This window comes from Aulonocara sp. 'chitande type north' Nkhata Bay, linkage group LG5, assembly GCF_057382095.1.
Source record: "Aulonocara sp. 'chitande type north' Nkhata Bay isolate Kocher_YH1m ecotype deep benthic linkage group LG5, A_spYH_male_GT1.1, whole genome shotgun sequence".
Taxonomy (NCBI): Eukaryota; Metazoa; Chordata; class Actinopteri; order Cichliformes; family Cichlidae; genus Aulonocara; species Aulonocara sp. 'chitande type north' Nkhata Bay.
In genome coordinates, this window is record NC_141348.1 from 11,861,008 (window position 1) to 11,878,214 (window position 17,207).

Consider the following 17,207-nt stretch of genomic DNA (forward strand, 5'->3'; position numbering starts at 1 on the left):
TAGCACGCAGTTACAATTGCATGTACGTATTATAGAGTGATAAAGGAGAAGTCTAGCTTTACCCTAAAGGTCAAGCTAGTTTACAGTAACAGTCACCACAAGGCACTTTATATTGTAAGGTAAGGCCCTGAGATATTAAAGGGAAAACCTCCAAGATTCAACAGTTAAGCAAACACTTGGTGTCTGTGGGAAGAAAGAACTGCTTTTTAACAGGAAAACATCTCTGGCAGCCATCTGCTGTGGCCAGTTGGGTGGAGAGAGGAAAGAAAATAGTAGAACTCTTCCTGGTCAGCAATTGTTGTATTGTAATGGTTTCATTAGAACAGGCAAATATAGATCAACAAATATGGATCAACAATGGACCAGAGTTTATGAAAGGTGTGAATAAATCTTTCTGTGAACAAATAAATGGAACCATTTCAATCCATGGGAAGCTTGAATCTGTGAATTTGAAGCTGAAAACATGATGCACATTTATTTAAGTTGGACTTGAAATAATTTATTCAGCTATTAGTAATCCACATATCTCTGTATTTTGCCTTTGAGAGATCTAGATTGCTTGCTTATCACAGTCTGTTTCACAGGCTGGTATCTCCTGAGCCTCCTCCTAAGGGATTCTTGGTGATGGGTTCAAAGTTTCGATACAGCGGAAGGACGCAGGCTCAAACCAGGCAGGCCAGTGCTCTCATAGACCGGCCTGCTCCTCACTTCGAGCGGTCGACCAGTAAGAGGTATCTGCTTTCCCGGAGCTTGGATGGAGGTGAGCAGTGCAGCATGAAGGCTTCTCAGGGAGGAAAAGCTAGCTTCACTTTGCTCAAAGAGTAGTGTTGTAAATCACACTGTTTTTACCTTTGAACAGCATGTGAAGCTAAACTAAGTTAAGCCAAAGACAACCTTTTCTCATCATCTGTGGAAGAAAGTAAATTAAGTGTCCTTCCCAGAATATCCAACGCTTCTCATCTGTCTGACCAACAGAGTTCTCACGGCCGGTATCAGCCATGTGCGAGAACCACGACGGCCTTTCTCACCGCAGCATCAGTGAACACCGACGGCTGCACAGCCCCTCCGGGGACGAGCAGGAAACAGAGCTGGAGCCAAGTTTGGAACAGGACGAAGAGGAGAAGGAGCACGAGCAGGGCCGGGAGGCGGAGCAGGACAAAGACCATGACGGCAACGTGACTCCAAGCAGAAAAAAAGAGATCATGGTAATAAAGACCTCCCGATGGAGCTTTAATGCGTTTCCAATGACAGAAGGGCTAAACGCACACTTTTAGTCACCTTGCCCACAACTCTGGCTTAAGTGCAGGGAGGCGATGATGTAAAGAGGTGCAGTGCAAGCGTCTCAGTCCAGCTGAGGTTTATCCAGCAGGGGCATAACGCTGTGGCAGCTTTGCTGGATTTAGCATTCACTAACTCTTCTCCTTTCACTCAGGCTTACATGCTTACTCTGCACTGCTCATAAATCCTGCTAACGGCTTTACAGTTTTTAACCCTTTCTCATTATGCTGACAAATGCAGACCCGAGCCGTGCCTCTGTTTACTAACATGCTTTTTCTATTTTTAAACTCCTGCTGGCGAGAAGGAGGAGGCCGGGTCACCAGTTGACAGTAAACAGGAGGTATTTGGTGTCTGGTGATTTGGTCTCTGTCTGTCTGTCTGTCTGTATGCTGTCTTTATTATAAATACTGTGTCTGTTAATTGTTCCTCGCCCTCTCTGCATATCTCCCACTGGGTTTTGTCTCTGTACCTGTGGCTGTCATCACTGACAAACAAAAAAAGCTATACTGCATTGCACCACATTAACAAGTGATCCAAAGGCTGTAGTGGCCTTTGGCATCCCAGCAAACATTTGAAAGACACTGATGGTCAGAATTAGGTGTAAAGGTTCACTTAAGATTTAGATATGGCTGTAATGCTTATAGTTTTATTAAATGTTCAAAATTTACTGGGATGGCTTTATTTTCTCATTTCAGAATCTGTCTCAGCATGATACGTGTATCTGATAGCTAAATCTTTGCTTTCTGTCTGCCTGCTTGTCCTCTCACCGGCTTACCGCCTTGTTCCTGCACTCTCTTGCCCCGCACTCTTCACCTTTGACCCCCTCTCTTGCTCGCCCATTGTCCTGCAACCAACTCAGCTCTCTCAGTTGGACCAGGAGACTACTCCTCGGCACAAACAGGAGGTACAGGTTCTTGGATTTTGGCTCTTGTGCTTCTTGTCGTGTGTGCCTTTAATAGACTGAGGTTTGCCCGCATCTTTTCAGTCAGTTTATATTTGATTTATTTATATATTTTAAAAGGTATTTGAAACATCCAGCAACAAATCTCTAGCACTGCTTTCAGAGATAGACGTGAGCTTCTCCCCGTCCTTAAGTGCCTGTAATGCAGCATCGGTGCATTCTTCTCTGGGAAAAGCACTCAGATGCTCGACTTAAGTGAATGTGCTGGTACAAGTTCTCCATTTTTAGGTTGTATTACAAGTCCTTCATTCAAAGCTCTACTTTAAGCACAGTAACATCCACTGAAAACATCAACAACACTTCATATTGTAAAATGCTGCTGTATTCTGACACCTATCAGAACCAGCATGAACTTTTTCAGCAGTATGAGCTATAGTAGCTCGTCTGTTGACAGCCTTTGACCCCACGTGCATCGATGAGCCTTAGCCGCCCATCGCCTTTGTTGTTTCACCATCACTTTTGATAGATACTGAGCTCTGTAGGCCAGGAACACCCTACTATAGCTGCGTTTAGACATCCTCTCACGCAGTGGTGTATCCATCACAGTTTAAACGTCATCAAACTTGCTCAGATCCTGACCCTTGCCTGTTTTTCTTGCTTCTAAAGCACCAACTTTGAGGATAAAATGCTAATTTGCTCCCTAAAATATCCCACCCATTAACAGGTGACAGGATTAAAAGATAATAAGTGTTATCCACTTCACCTGTCACAGTTTATAATGTTATGATTGGTGCAGTTATATCTGTAGGGGGCATTTATCAGATAAATATTTACCTGTTATACTGTTAGTGGAACTGAAAAGCTCAAAGAGGGGATGTTGCACTAGAAACAGTATAAGTTCCTGTTCTGAACAGCCGTTTCTTCAGGTGAACTGCAGAATACTGTTTATGCAGGTGAAGGAATATGGGTTTTGTTTTGTTTCCTGTAGCTGTTGTCCAATCTTCCAAAAAGAGAGCTTTCTGAGTTTTGATTAGCGAACGGCATTAATTGATTATTCATATTCATTTTGTCTTGCATCCTCTTTGCAGTGCGTGCCTTGATTGTTGTGCTCATTCGTGTTTTGAAAGCTAATTCTGTCGTAACTTATTGAAGCCATGCTGTAGCTTCAATAAGCATCTTAAATGTCAGTGAACACCAGCACAAAGGACCAAAATGTTAGCGGAATCTCTAACTGGCATAAATGCGAGCAGTTTGCGTGGCCTCCTCTCCCTGTGTACATGAAGTATTACCTCACAACGTTCCCATACATGCCATACAAGTCTCAGGTGTTCATGACAGACTGATGGACTGTTATCTTCTGCTCTTCTCTAGTTTCTGGATAAGTCGCAGGACGTCTTGCTGAAGCACCAGGCCAGCATCAATGAGCTAAAGAGAGCCTTGAGGGAGCCCAACAGCAAGCTGATGAACCGCGAGAAGCGTCTGTCAGCGACCTCCCCAACCAGCACACCAGAGAAGAAGGCTGTGAGTGGGGGATGAGGGTAGGGGAGCTGTGGAGGGCTTTCAGGTCCATTATGGCCAATATCTCAAATCTAGCGACCTCTAAAACTTGACATTCCATTAAAGGCCATCGATATTCCCGTGTGCCAGTGTCCTCTTTCCACTTCTCGCTCTCGTGCTCGTTATGCAGGTTTTTAACTGCTTCATTAGCCTAAAGAGATACTGCACGGTCATATGATTTAAAGAAACATAGTGATTGAGCGTGATTGTTGAAGATAGATTCTGTTTTCCCTGCAGGCATTTCAAACAGGTGTCTCCAATATCATGGCAGTCGGAAACAAACATACAAATCCCCTGTTTATTTTAGGACAGCCGTGTAATGAATTGCTTTCTACCTTTTCTCTGGAATACCAGGATAATTCTCTAAATATCTCCGAGGTGCTTGAAGATGACTGACAAGTAGCACACAAGGAAACATCTTGAAGAGATTAGATCCGAGATGTTTTTGAGATTTTCTCAATGCGAGGCACTCGAGAACTAATCATCAGTCGTTTTTTTCTCCCCTGATTGCCTAACAGTTAGATCGTTTTCTTTATGCTAGATCACAAAATCTCTCAAGCTTTCATGGTATTGTGGTAATAGGGCTTTTAAAGATGAGATTGGCCTCTTCAGATAGGATAGTGTTTGCTGGTGCCTAAGTTGCCTTCAGACAATCTCTCATCTGCTGTCTGCCACAATCAGATTATAACCACAGAATGTCAAATGTTGTCTGTGGCAGAAAATGTAATCTGCTGTGTGCTTCATTCCAGAGGTCGGGGTTGTTTCTGTTTGAGTGACATTCGAAAGCTGGGAAAGTCTTGCTGCTCTTTACTGTTTCCAAGAGATTTAGTGAAACTCAGCTCTTTGATGTTGTTGCAGAATAAAAAAAAAAAATCTTTTTGCATTGCAAATGCCTCCAGATTTGCTTATGTGGATTTGGTGGCTGTCAGGTACATGGAGCTGCATGATTTTAGTTTGAAGTTCATTAAAAAGTTTCTGCTAGAACAACTCGCCTGTATCCTGTTAACACTGATTCTTTCTGCCTTTTGCTTGAAGTTGTGTCTCACAGAATTGCTCTAATGGCTGTTCTTCCTTCTCTCTTTTAAACCCTCTTTTCTGCCTCGTCTCGGTCAGTCGGTGGGCCGGGCAATGGGAAAGGAACCTGTTAACAGCCTGTCTGTTGAGGGTTTCGTCCAGAAGACTCTGGTGACTTCACCTGAGGTTGCACATCTCTCACTCTTTCTCTTTCACAGTTTACTGTTTGTAGCATTGGCATGGTGCAGTGCAATTCCTATTATGTACTGCTGTCTTTCCCCACCCAGCAAAAACTTGCTGAAAAGATGACTTTGCTATGACGTATGACAAAAAAAGTAGTTTCAATAATAATGTCTGTTACAATTGATATGCATAAAGCCAAAGCAGGAGCACCTTAAAGCTGGATTCCATCTGAAGGCTGCTGGATTATGATAGTTGTAGCTGCAGAAAGACTTGCGGTCCTTTAGAAATAAAAAAAGTACCTGTAGTATGAGACCGCATGCTCATTGCATAACGAGCTGTCAATCTCAAGTCAACAGGCAACGAGCGTGCGGTTTCTCAGTCAGCTCTGCCCCATTTTTGTCAAGATGGCAATGGTGGAAAAGCTCATCTTGAGTCTTCCTAACTGGACTTTGCCAACCAACATCACGGTTGCTACATCTATCCTTTATACTGTCTGGACTGTAATAGCGCCTAAACATTGTGCCCTAAAACACAGAGCAGGACTGAGGAGCAGTCCACAAAGAAACATTAGACTAGTCTGTAGAGTTAGATGTGTCTTCATTTTACTCACAGTTAGTCTATTGTAAGTTTGACTGTTTCAGAAAAATAAATACCGAGTCATTTACAGCCACAAAAAACGACCCCCTGTCGGACTCGAGCCTCTTACTGATGTTGCCCTGGTAACAATCAGCAACACCTGCTCTGACTAGTGGCACTCAAAAAGGAAAGAAGGGCTTATATTTTGTACTAATGCTATCATGGTGAGTTGTTAGAGTCTGTAATGACTCACTGGCAATATAAAGCAGTGAGGATACTTTGTTTGCCCTATTCAACTATCCTAGTCTGACTTAGACTTAGCAAAGGCACTGAGCCTTTAGAAGTTATTGTATCCAAGCTATGGTGCGGGTGTTTTATGCTACACTCACTAGAGTTTTGTGTTTCATAAAGTTTTATTTTTAATTATTGCCACACTTCTAAAAATGGCCTTGTTTATGTTAAATTCCTCCAAAGTCCCTCAGTCAGCCATTTTTTTACTCCTTTGAAAAAAGTCTAAATTGGCCCAGAATTAGTTGTTAAACATAAAAAAAAACGACTAAACTTGTTTATTCAGCTAATAAATGTGATGTTTTGTAGATTTAGTGGGAGTATATCAAAAGATGAGGCTTTTCAACAGCCTGAAAGACAATTTGTAGCAACATCTGATAAGTTTGTCTTTTTAAATGAATATTATTGTTATTACTTTACATCTTTTCAACAGGTTTCTGCAGTGTCTGATGTGAGTCTATCAGGGTTACATGTGATCCCAATGGGAGATCCATTTTGGACTAAATTTAGACTAAATCAAATTAAACTCAGCGCAATTTCAATGACTGTTTTTGGGTTAAATAAATGTCAAGACCGGCTGACCCGATTCAGCACAAAGGTCTGCCCATGGTACTCGGGTGGTGATTTGTTTACCGTTTTAAAGAAATGCATATTGAATAGGTAATACCAATGTTCACTATAACTCCAATATGTAAATTTTGGGCCCTTTTCTTGGATTGAAGTCCTTGTCTAGATTTGATTGTTTGCAGTAGCTGTGCTTGTCTAACTGTGTTTAATCTATACCAACATGTAGGGCTCTGAGGAGTGGGTATTGATTGAAAAACAAGAACCTTATCAACAAGACCATGACTGGAAGGCTGAAGAAAAGAACAAATCTGTCACACCTGATTCCTCATGGGAGAAAAAGGGTCTGGAAAAAGAGATAGACGTTAGCAAGATGATGCATAAGGAGGTAGCAGGGTATGACAGAAAAGAAATGAAAAGCCATATTGATGAGTTTCCATCAACAAAATCGTCCAGAGAGGCAGATGTATGCTCTGAGCCTCGACGTTTTGTGATCCAATTATCCGAGAATGCCGACTCGTTTCAAGACAAATCTCAAAGCAAACCAGCTCGAGCCTCAGACCCTGAGGCGAACAGCGATGCAGCCCCGGGCTTGCGGCACATGAAGGAGCGCACGGCTTCTAAACCGAGGAAAAAGAGGAGACCCCAGAGCTTAAACCTGGGAATGCCCACAGAGCTCGTCTACAGGAAAGGAGGAAGCGATTCCACCGAAGACGAAAACGAGGGCTCGGACTCAGACAACAACTCAGAAACAGCACCGAAGAGAGGAAATCATTGCGAGTCGCCCCCAGTCGCAACGATGAAAGATGATCAGGGTTTAGAAAAGGATCAGCTGGTCAGGGTCTATAAAGACGGCAAACAAGAGGGTAAATTAGTTGGAGAAAGCAGGGAGGTCTCCACCCAAGGAGCAGAGCAGGTAAAGAAAAAAGTGAGCCTTGTTGGGACAGCAGATGTCGATTTAGGCTCAGTGAATGGACCTGGAAAAATAGAGCATGATAGCTCATTCTCAGGGTCTAAAGGAGAGTGTGTGCTGAAGATGCGAGGGAAAGGCTTCATTGACAACAAAGAGTTAGCAGAGGTTAAACTACGACAGGTCAGGACACATGAACGGAAGGTCAGTAGCTCTGGAGGAGAGGATGTTGAGGGTTTCTTGGGCGACAGAGGTCAGAGGACGTCTCTCCACCGACTGTCAGGCAGCAGCTACCAGTCGGAAATAACCAGGATTGTTCCTCTCAAGCCGGAGCGTTCGAAGAGCGTCACGTCCAAGGACGAAAGGGACCATACGGGACAGGACGATCCAAGACGGGGGATCAGAAGAGAATACCGGTGGTCGGTTGGCTCTCCGGAGGGATCCTCAGACCTCAGCTGGACCGACGGTTCCAACTTTCATCCAGCGTTCGCGTCAGATCTGGAGGGCGTTGCTAAAATCGAGCATCCAGACGATAGCTTTCAGTGTGGTAGAGTGTTCGCGGAGAGCCAGTCGTTCAGCTCAAAGGTTTCGGGGCTTCCCAAAATGGCCCCTCCAGCGCCGCCGGTGAAAACACAGAAGGCGAGAGAGTCCGTGCTAATACTCCGGAACAGCAGAAACGCCAGCAGGGAGCCGAGCCTGGACGCGGCCAAAAAGAGACACTCGGTAACTCCTCTTGGCATCTGCTATTCAGTCATTGGAAACAAAGCATGAGCTTCAGACAGACTTCAGCATGAGCACGCCATTATTCTTTTTTCTACGTTTTCAATGACTTGAAACACTCATCCATCTTGCCTTGTTCGTGCCTGCATGAAGAGCAGGCGGAGCCGTACCTCTGCTCTGTCTTGTGGCAGTCAAAAAGTGTGGACATTTTCCCATAAGGCAGTCCAGTTTATCCCCCCCTCCCATTGCCTTTTGACATGCACCACACTGTCTGGCAAATCTGTACAGCTCAACACTGGCTGTGAAAGTTTAAACACACACACACGCAAAAAAAAAAGTCATGTTTCGGTGTTTTGGTTCATCTTTTTCAGCTGCTGAACCTGAAATTTCCTCCCAGCTCACATTGTTCTCTGTCAGAGGGCGGCAGACTCACATATTACCGCCGCTCCGATGATTTATCCTCATCTCCATGTCATTTCCAAGCTGGAAATACAAAATAAGCGATTTATTGCATATGAACGTTAGAAATTAAATCACTCATTTGTGAAAGGAGAGGGTGGGGGTGTACTGTCATCCATTACTTTGTTAGAGAGCTAATATCTTCCAAAATTAGAGATAAATGGAGTATAGAATTGGTTTGTGCGCAAAAGATTGAGGAACCACATCAAACTGATAACCCTTAAAAAAAACTACTCAGAATTTACAAACTGTCGCTGGATCCGTCACATGGGTGGTAATAAATCAGAAATCATGCGTTGCACTATTTCCATTTACCCTCACCTGGATTGAAAGCCCAGCGGTGTTCTAAACACACCAGTTCCTCCAACTGTGAAAGCCCAGCAGGCAGCAAGCAAACAGACACCACAGCTCAGTGCCTGACACAGTCAGATTTGCTGCTTTCATTTCACTGTTGGTATCATTGGGAGCTTGCACGTGTTTGGCACCGGAATGAAAGGAATTTGGAGTGAATAGACATGACAGCTTTCATCATTCCCCACCTTTTCATCTGAGTCAAGCTCTTGCATATATTGGATTAAACAGGCATGAGGAGAGAGGTGTTGCGTAGCTCTCAGTGTGCGAACAGACCTCACTGGCGAGTGACAATCACATTAAGATCTGATTGAAGTGGGAGAGGGGGGGGGGGGCTGGGAAAATATTAAGGTGCTCCTCCAAACACGTGGACCCACTCTCCCAGTCATTTTGACAGGTTTTGAAATGCATCACGGCACCTTTTTAAAAAAAAAAAATTTAATCAGAAATGTAACAACATCATTTGACTGTATTTGTGTTTAAATTCACGGTGAACCATTGCAACACTTTCTCAGTTAGTGGATGAGTGGCTGCTCTTACTACCAGAAACCTGCTCGTTATACAAAGTGCATGATTTTCTTGCCCTGCCTCTGCTAACTACAACAAATGGCTGTAGATATCGTGGTTGCTTTTCTGTCCTCTAAACTTCTACTGCTGTTTGCTTTTGTCACTGTAGAGCAGTCCTTGAAATTTGTGCTGGTATCCATTCTGAACCTGACTGGATCTGACTGGTCAGAACCAGCGGGCTTGAATTGGGTCTGGCTGAATTTCTCACCTAAACTTGGGTTTGAGTTAATAGCACAAACTTACTAGTGTGTTTGTGTTTTGTATTTACATTTGGACCCTTCAGGATCCCAGTTTAGGTTTACGCTGCAATATTTTGTGCACAGAACCCCACTGGGCTCATATCTTCAGACCCCAGTCAATCACTGCTGTGTCAGTCAGTCCACACTCCATTCCAGCTTGTGCTAACCCTGAGATCCTCTCTCTGCTCTTTCCTCTGCTTCCCTCTGCAGGAGCCTGTCTCTACTCCTGCTATATATGAAGAGCCATTTGCTGACTTCAAGGTTATTCATTTGTATTTGAACCCACCCTTCATATCCTCTGTCCATTTTTCTCTTTTCCTCCCTCGATGCATGTCTCGTAGCTGACTGCAGCTTTTACTACCTGTTATCAATGTATGTGACGTTCAAGTTGCTACTTTTACCAAAACAAGAGTGAGTCTGTAAGTGGATTGTCAGAGCTTTGGATACAAGAAAAGTCGTGTGTTTATATTAGCAGAAGACTAGCTGTTGCATTGCTAATGTTAGTAAGCTAGCTGTTTAAGGAAACATATTGTAGCTAGTTTATTAGGTAGCTAGGTAGTTGGAGCTAGATGGAATATGCACACCACTATGTCTGAAGCCGGGTTGGTTTTTTTTGGAGTTAGGTCCAGCCCTCATCACATTCACTGTCAAAACGTCAAGGATGCAGTGGCAAAAAACTTTCCTCTCAGGGTCTTCAACAGGACTTTGCAAACTAATGGATAATGGCTAGCTTGAGTAGCAAGTTGCTTCTATAACATCGATGATTCCCATTTCTTGCCATCTCCATTCAAAACACTGTAGCTGTGCGATGCCAGAGTTTTGATCCTGTGTCTGTACCTGCACCAGAAGGAGTTTGGGGAGAGGAGGCCTCAGCCGAGCATAGCCTCGGAGGAGGAGCAGGAACGAGACACCGTGGCATGCATGAAGGAACCCCACCTGGGCATCGAACGCAAGTGTTCCAGCATGACGGTCAGCTCCACGTCCAGCCTGGAGGCCGAGGTCGACTTCACTGTCATCACTGACCTCCACTCGGGCCTCGAGGACTTTTCTAAGGGTGTGCCCGAACTGGGAGAGAGGGAGCGACAGCCAGAGGTGGGCCGGGAGGACTTTGAGGAGACCTCCAGGTTCTACTCTGCCCGTCTAATGGGCTCCCGGGACAAGTCTCCCATGGAGGAGAGGCTTCCTGAGGAGGGAATGCATCATGAGGTAGACAGATGAACGCATTTATACGTATTCATCGCCATCATCACCCACTGGCTTCACCCTGCCTGGCTGGACTTCAGTAGCCCCCTGCTGTATTTTTTATTTATTTTTGGACCATGATGTGTTCCTTAAATTTTGTTGATTCCTTATTGTGTTCAGTTTTTGTTCTACTCATTCTTATGTATTAATTGTAATTCACCCATTTTATTTTTGTTGGTGTTTCTTTGAATTTATTGCACCTCTTGCACGTTGTCATCCAGACTAATAAAAATGCATTTCACAGTTTGTTCCTATAAGTTAACATCGCTCGGTTGCTTTCTTTTGTTTAATATGCTGCTTACAAGAATGGGTCTGAAGTCTTCAGGCGACTTGCTGTGAGCAAATCGCTTGCTGCTCTTTGACTGTATTGTACTGTTTGTGTTTGATGCAGCCTCCCGTGGCAAAGAAAGACCCCAACACGGTGAGCGTGGCCAACAAGCTGAAAAGAGCTGACAGCAAGACGGAGACGCACACAAATGGATCGGAAGCCCACGCCAGCGTCGTTAATGTCTCTTCACAGGTAAACCGAACGCAAAAGCAGTAGAAACAACAGCACTATAGTCTGTGTGAGGTGTGTGCGTGTGAGCGTTTGAGCCGCCATGTTTCCTGCCAGGTAAATGACGCTCCGCAACGTGGTGACGTCATTCGGGGCGACTGGAATCGATAAGGGAATCGTTTGCAAAAATGACAAACAATTCCAAGGAATTGAAACAGTGGGAACCGGTTCTCAACAAGAACCGGTGTTCGATACCCATCCCTAGTCCTGACTGTGTACAGAGCAGCATAATCCACCGACCTGTACCTCTAAAGTGTAAAAATTAATCTTTGCTTTAAAATGTACAATTTTAGGTTGTTTTTTTTTTTTTACAAGAACCTCCATGCCACTCAGCATGGAAGGTGCTGTTGGCTTTACACGTATTTATTTGCACAGCTTTAACTTACAACATGTTAGATGCTGGGCTTTGGATGTGCCTGAAAGCTCTAGACTGAGCTTGGCTTGCTATCTATTCCTCTAACTCATCAACAAGATGAAGATCTGTTTTCCCAAATTGACAAAGTATTTACTTTTTTTTAACTTCTTTAGGAAATGTTGGGTTGAATATGATGAGTACTTTAAATACTTATAGGTGAGTGCCAGGGGTGTCAGAAGGTTTTAAGGACAGGGGGGGCTTAGCCCCCAAGAGATGCACACGACATGAACGAACGTAGTGAATGAGCACAAAATTTCACAAACAGAAAACAAAGACTGAGAAATTGTTTTCCTACTTTTTTGGACAGATTAAACATCCTAGGCCACCAATAGATCTATTGTTTTATTTCAGTCTGCTTTATAATACAGTACAACAAAAAAACAGAGGAAATGTGTTTGCTGCATCAATAACAAGAAAAAAACTGAAAATAAAAAAGTACATTTTTCTGGCTGCAATCACCAGTTACTTGGTGGGTGGAAGCATCAAAGAATGACGTCTGTTTTTAAGAGTGGCAAATCGGTCAATCACTCTGTTGTGACTCAGATGCTGAAGCGTGTCTTTTTCAATAGACATGACTGCAAGACTGTGAAGTCTTTTCTGACCCATTGTTTGACGCAGCCAGGAGTGCAGCCGACGCAGTGCACTAAAGGACCGTTCGCACGAGCAGCTGCTGACAGGCACTGTTAGGGCAACTTGGATGGTTGCCTTCAGAGAGGGAAACATGTCTGAATCAAGGAGGTTGTACACAGACAACATATTTTTGGGTGGACATCCAGCCTCTGTTTTCCGGGTAAGAAAGTTTCTGGCCACCAGAACCTCCTCTTTTTTCAGGTCAAGTCTGTAGTTCATTCAAGTGTGGTTCACTCAAGAAGTTCTCAGATTTAGGACTGCATGCCTGGACGCCTTTTAGCAGCCCTGCATCTACACTGCAAAATCTTTGATCAAGCTCGCCAACCATCCGATCCACACAAGGGAAAAGTAACTCTCTTTTCAATATGTCTGAGTTGTTCAATTCAGTGCGTGAACCCACAGTTGCCTCCAGGACAAAATCCTCCATTTTCCTCTGTTTGTGCCTTGTCTTGGCACCTGGTTCAGGGATACTGTGGGTGTTACACAGGGCCTTGGTTTTCTCATACAGCTCTGTAGCAAATGCATCTGAGTGTTTGCCCTTAAGTGTGTCACACACAGCTTGTTTGCAGATAAAAGCTTCTGCCAGGTCTAAAGTCTCTTTCTGCAGGAATTTGTGGAGTCCTTCGGTTACAGACAGAATCGACTGAAACATCAGTAGTGCATAGACTGCTGAGAACTTGTAGAGCTTTGCTCTGAGACCAACAGCTATGGGGGATCCAATTGCAGATAGGCACTCCAAAATGGCAGGCAATGTCTCAAGAACTGGACTGATTGATCGCAACTGACATGCCCAGCGAGTGTTTGAAAGTTGCACAAGCTCAGTTTTTGTCAATCCAAGCTTTGCCTGAGTCTCCATGAACTTATGATGATTGACTAGGGAGGTGCTGAAGAAAGAATACACACACTCCAACAAGCTGAAAAGCTCCACAGCCTCTGGGACAGCCTTGCAAGTATTGCACAAAACCAGGTTGAGTTGATGAGCATAACAATGCACATAGATAGCCTCAGGATGGAGCCTTCTAAAATGTGCTTGTACACCTCCAGTGGAGCCACTCATAACGGCTGCACCATCATATGTTTGTGCTACACACTTAAGCTCTGCAAGACCATAGTTTTGGATCTGCTGCTGAATCTCATTTGCAATGGACTGGGCATCAAATGATTTTATCTCTGCAAGTGCAAGGAAACGCTCCTTCACTGCCCCCTCTGACACGTACCTGACACAAACAGCTAACTGCTCTGCCTTTTTATCCCTTGCCTTATCCACCATGATGGAATAGACTTTAGACTTTGTCATTTCAGATACAATGACACTAGTAACTTCCTGGGCACAACAGTCAATCATGTCATTCTGGGATGTTGGTGAGATATACTGTGCATTTGATGGGGGATTATGTTTTTGAAGAAAAGGATCAAACTCCTTCAAAAGCTCCATGCACGCAAGAAAATTCCCTCTGTTTGGGCTGTCTTCACCTTCATCATGACCACGAAAAGGGAGTCCCTGTCTCCCTAACATAGAGGTGACTGCAACAATTCGTCTGAGATACTCTCTTCTTTCGACTATCTCACTCACATTTGCAGTTGCTATCATCTGTGCAACGTTTCCCTGTTTGCTAGTTCCCTGGTAGCTTTTCCATGTAACAACACTGTCCTTATGTGTTTGTGCCATCTCATGCTTGCCAAAGATGACTAAAGCTTTCTTCCAGTTCTTGCAACCGTTACTGACCAAACTATCATGTTTGATGTTTTTGCCAAACACTCTACATGGGAAGCAGAAAGCTGCATTCTGGTTGACTGAATATTCTAACCAGTTGTGCTTTTCAAACCAGCTGTGGTTAAATGCTCGCTTCTGTGTACCAAAAGTATCATGTGGATAGCTCTTCAGCTTCACCTGTCTGGGCCCTGTGTCTTTGTCACCTAAATCAAACCCTGTAGTAGAATGAGTTGCTGCAGCTGCTTCATCATTTTCCCTCTCTTGGCCTGTTTGCTCTCCTCTCTCTGTAATAACTTGATCTTCCTCTGCCTCTCGATCTATTTGCTGCAGCTCCTCTGTCTCTCCTTGCTCTCTCTGACTTGAACTTGCCTGTTGACCTTTTTCTCCCTCAGCCACTCCTTCTGCCTCACCCTTCAAGATACATTAAAACATACTGAATTGTAATGTAAATTGCTAATATCATGACTTCTGCTCCCGCTCCACAGTAATTTGTTGCTCCCAAATATTTTGAAGTTACAAACATTATATTTTGAGCACGCATGTGACTAAAATGGTTGCAATTTAAAGCCCTGAAAAATATTACTAAATTACTTGAATTGAAGTAATATTAAAATAGAACCCTCAAAAATATGTGAGTCAGGCTAATTTGACTTATATATATATCTCTCTCTTTGCTCTCTCCACTTTCTAACCTTGACTCTCCTAAATAAAAGCTCAAGTTAAACAGGTCTTATATGTTGTACCGTGACTGAAATGTTTCATATTTCATATCCATATTGAGTCCCATAAAATTCTAATCAGACTGTCTCCATCACAAATGACTCCATCCTTTGACTCACCTCTCCAGCAGACGTCTCTCCCCTCTGCCTCTCTGTGCTCCTCTGCCCTGACTCCTACAGGTTAATGGGGATGGAGTGATTATTATTATTTCCACTGATGATAACCATACCTGAATGAGCTCAGCTGGATTTTTCAGAGCTAAAACGAGTGACAGAAATTAACATTATGCTAACAATTTAACTTAGTGCGCTAGCCAGGTTTTTATTTACAAAATGGGGAGCACCTGGTTCATTATTTACATGGGACTCTCTGCTGTTAGCTGGAGCTAACTAATTGTTACTACCAGCCAGTGATGAAGACTTACTTTCTTGAAAAACTTGCGTATATCCATGATTTCTTGCCGTTTGCCACATGCACGCTAGTGTGTCCGCAGGTGTATACGAGCGGAGTGTAAAGTAGCAGTGAAAACGAGGACTGGAGTTTCAGTCATGTGGATGTCCCCTGTGAACAACTGGAAGGGATTGGATAACGAAGCACTGACGCTACCTTAACAATGTAAAGCGAAAGGGACCAACCGAGTTATGATCATATTTGTGTGAATAGCGACAGGTTTATATTATTATTTCTTTAAACTCATATTCCTGCATCTTTATATTGAATTTGTCTGCAAGTTCTGTAAAAAAAAAATCGAATAAGTTAAAAAAAAAAAAAAAAAAAAAAAAAACCCACCAAATTATTTAGGGGGGCTTAAGAATATTTTAGGGAGGCTTCAGCACCCCTAAAATAGGCCTAACGACGCCACTGGTGAGTGCTAAAGAATTAGGGCTACGGGACTGGCAGAAAGAGGAAATGAGGATCAGTTCCAACAGTCGCCATCAAAGTGACTCGCGATTAAGAATTTCTTATTTGTACAGAGCTTGATTAGAGGAAAAAGCGTCTTCTTTGAGCTGCAGTGACATGATGGCCATATTCCCCAGACACGGATGGAATAATAGCATCATTATGAAGTGATTAAAGTATTGACAGTGTATTAATGAGGATGATGAAAGCAGGTGCGAATCCCATTCATCTCCGGAGGCAGAGATTTGAGTGCCGGCTGGCTGTCCCACAGGAGCCTTATTAAAATGTAATCATCGCTGGGCTCTTTAGCCATTCAGCTAATAGTGTGGATGAACTCAGGCGATGATGTAGAGAGGGTGCCTTTGAAGTGCCACATCAGCGTTGAGTTACATTTTCAAAGATGTCAGAGAAAGCCACAGTACAGAGTATGCTTCTCAGGCAAACTGACGTCATTCGTGGGCAGACACAGATCCTCAGCAGTGACACTGCACAGCCAGCAGAGGGAGACATGCTTTGTCTGTTGAGCTTGGGTTCTAAACAAAAGCACAAAGGCTCAGCAGCTGCTCCGTTCCAGCTGTCTGCAAAGCACCCACACTGTAGGACAATTTATTTTGCTTTCACAAACAATTCATCACGTATAGTTATGAAAATACACCAGCAGCCTCTTTAAAGCAGAACAATAATGGAAATGAATGACACACAAAAACAATTTTAAAGGAATAAAAACAAATCAGTCAAATGCAAAACTTTGGATATAAAGCTATAGTTAGGACACCATCAAAAAGTAAATCTCACATTCCAGTTTAGTACCAATTACTAAACCTTGATGTGACTAAGCTTATCTAATCTGACGTTCTCTCTGCTACTGAAGTGCCATAATGACAAAATCTAGAGAAATTGGTTAATTGTGGGTGCCCATGAGTCTCATTAGGGATATAAAAAGATTTAAAATATATATAAATGAATTATTTAAGCGTAAAAAAAATTCCTGCTGGTGGGTTATACTTCCATTCCAGTAAATTACACCAAAGAGGAGACTGTTTTCTGAGTAAACTCTTTTTATGAGTCTGCTGTTACAAACAGGGTGTATATACACTCACACTTTAATAGGTACACCTCTTCCACTGCTTGCTGATGCATAATAATAAAAATAATCAGCCAATTACGTAGCAGCAACTACAAATTTGACAAGGTTAGCATCTTGACTGTCTAGTAATTTAAGTGACTCTGAATGTGGCATGGTTGTTGAGTATTTCAGAAACTATTGATCTGCTTAGATTTTCCTGCACCACCATCCTTTGGGTTTACCGGGAAAGGTCCAAAAGAGAGTAACTATCCAATAAACGGCAGTTCTCTACACAAAGTCCTTCAAAGCAAGGTGTGCAGAAGTGCGTCTCTGAATGCACAACACATCAAACCTTGA

The 17,207-nt window shown here is 43.3% G+C and overlaps 1 protein-coding gene and 1 pseudogene across 11 annotated transcripts in view; one reads left to right on the forward strand and one right to left on the reverse strand.

Moving 5' to 3' along the window:
* The window catches only part of LOC147329919 (band 4.1-like protein 1), a 104,577-nt gene that overhangs the window by 69,593 nt on the left and 17,777 nt on the right, over positions 1-17,207 (forward strand). Inside the window, exons 11-20 of one of the 10 annotated variants that reach the window (XM_086291333.1) lie at positions 585-760; positions 976-1,205; positions 1,580-1,618; positions 2,138-2,182; positions 3,551-3,700; positions 4,850-4,936; positions 6,591-7,994; positions 9,818-9,868; positions 10,454-10,813; positions 11,241-11,369. In XM_086291333.1, coding sequence (XP_086147459.1) covers positions 585-760; positions 976-1,205; positions 1,580-1,618; positions 2,138-2,182; positions 3,551-3,700; positions 4,850-4,936; positions 6,591-7,994; positions 9,818-9,868; positions 10,454-10,813; positions 11,241-11,369 — 2,671 coding nt within the window. The remainder of the gene's footprint in view (positions 1-584; positions 761-975; positions 1,206-1,579; positions 1,619-2,137; positions 2,183-3,550; positions 3,701-4,849; positions 4,937-6,590; positions 7,995-9,817; positions 9,869-10,453; positions 10,814-11,240; positions 11,370-17,207) is intronic. The other 9 variants (XM_086291335.1, XM_086291334.1, XM_086291339.1 and 6 more) reach the window with 9 other exon arrangements.
* On the reverse strand, positions 12,013-15,330 carry LOC147329920 (zinc finger MYM-type protein 1-like; annotated as a pseudogene). The gene is made up of 3 exons (XR_015129043.1): positions 15,309-15,330; positions 15,004-15,057; positions 12,013-14,575 (listed from the first exon to the last, which is right to left on the reverse strand). The product of XR_015129043.1 is annotated as a zinc finger MYM-type protein 1-like (transcript).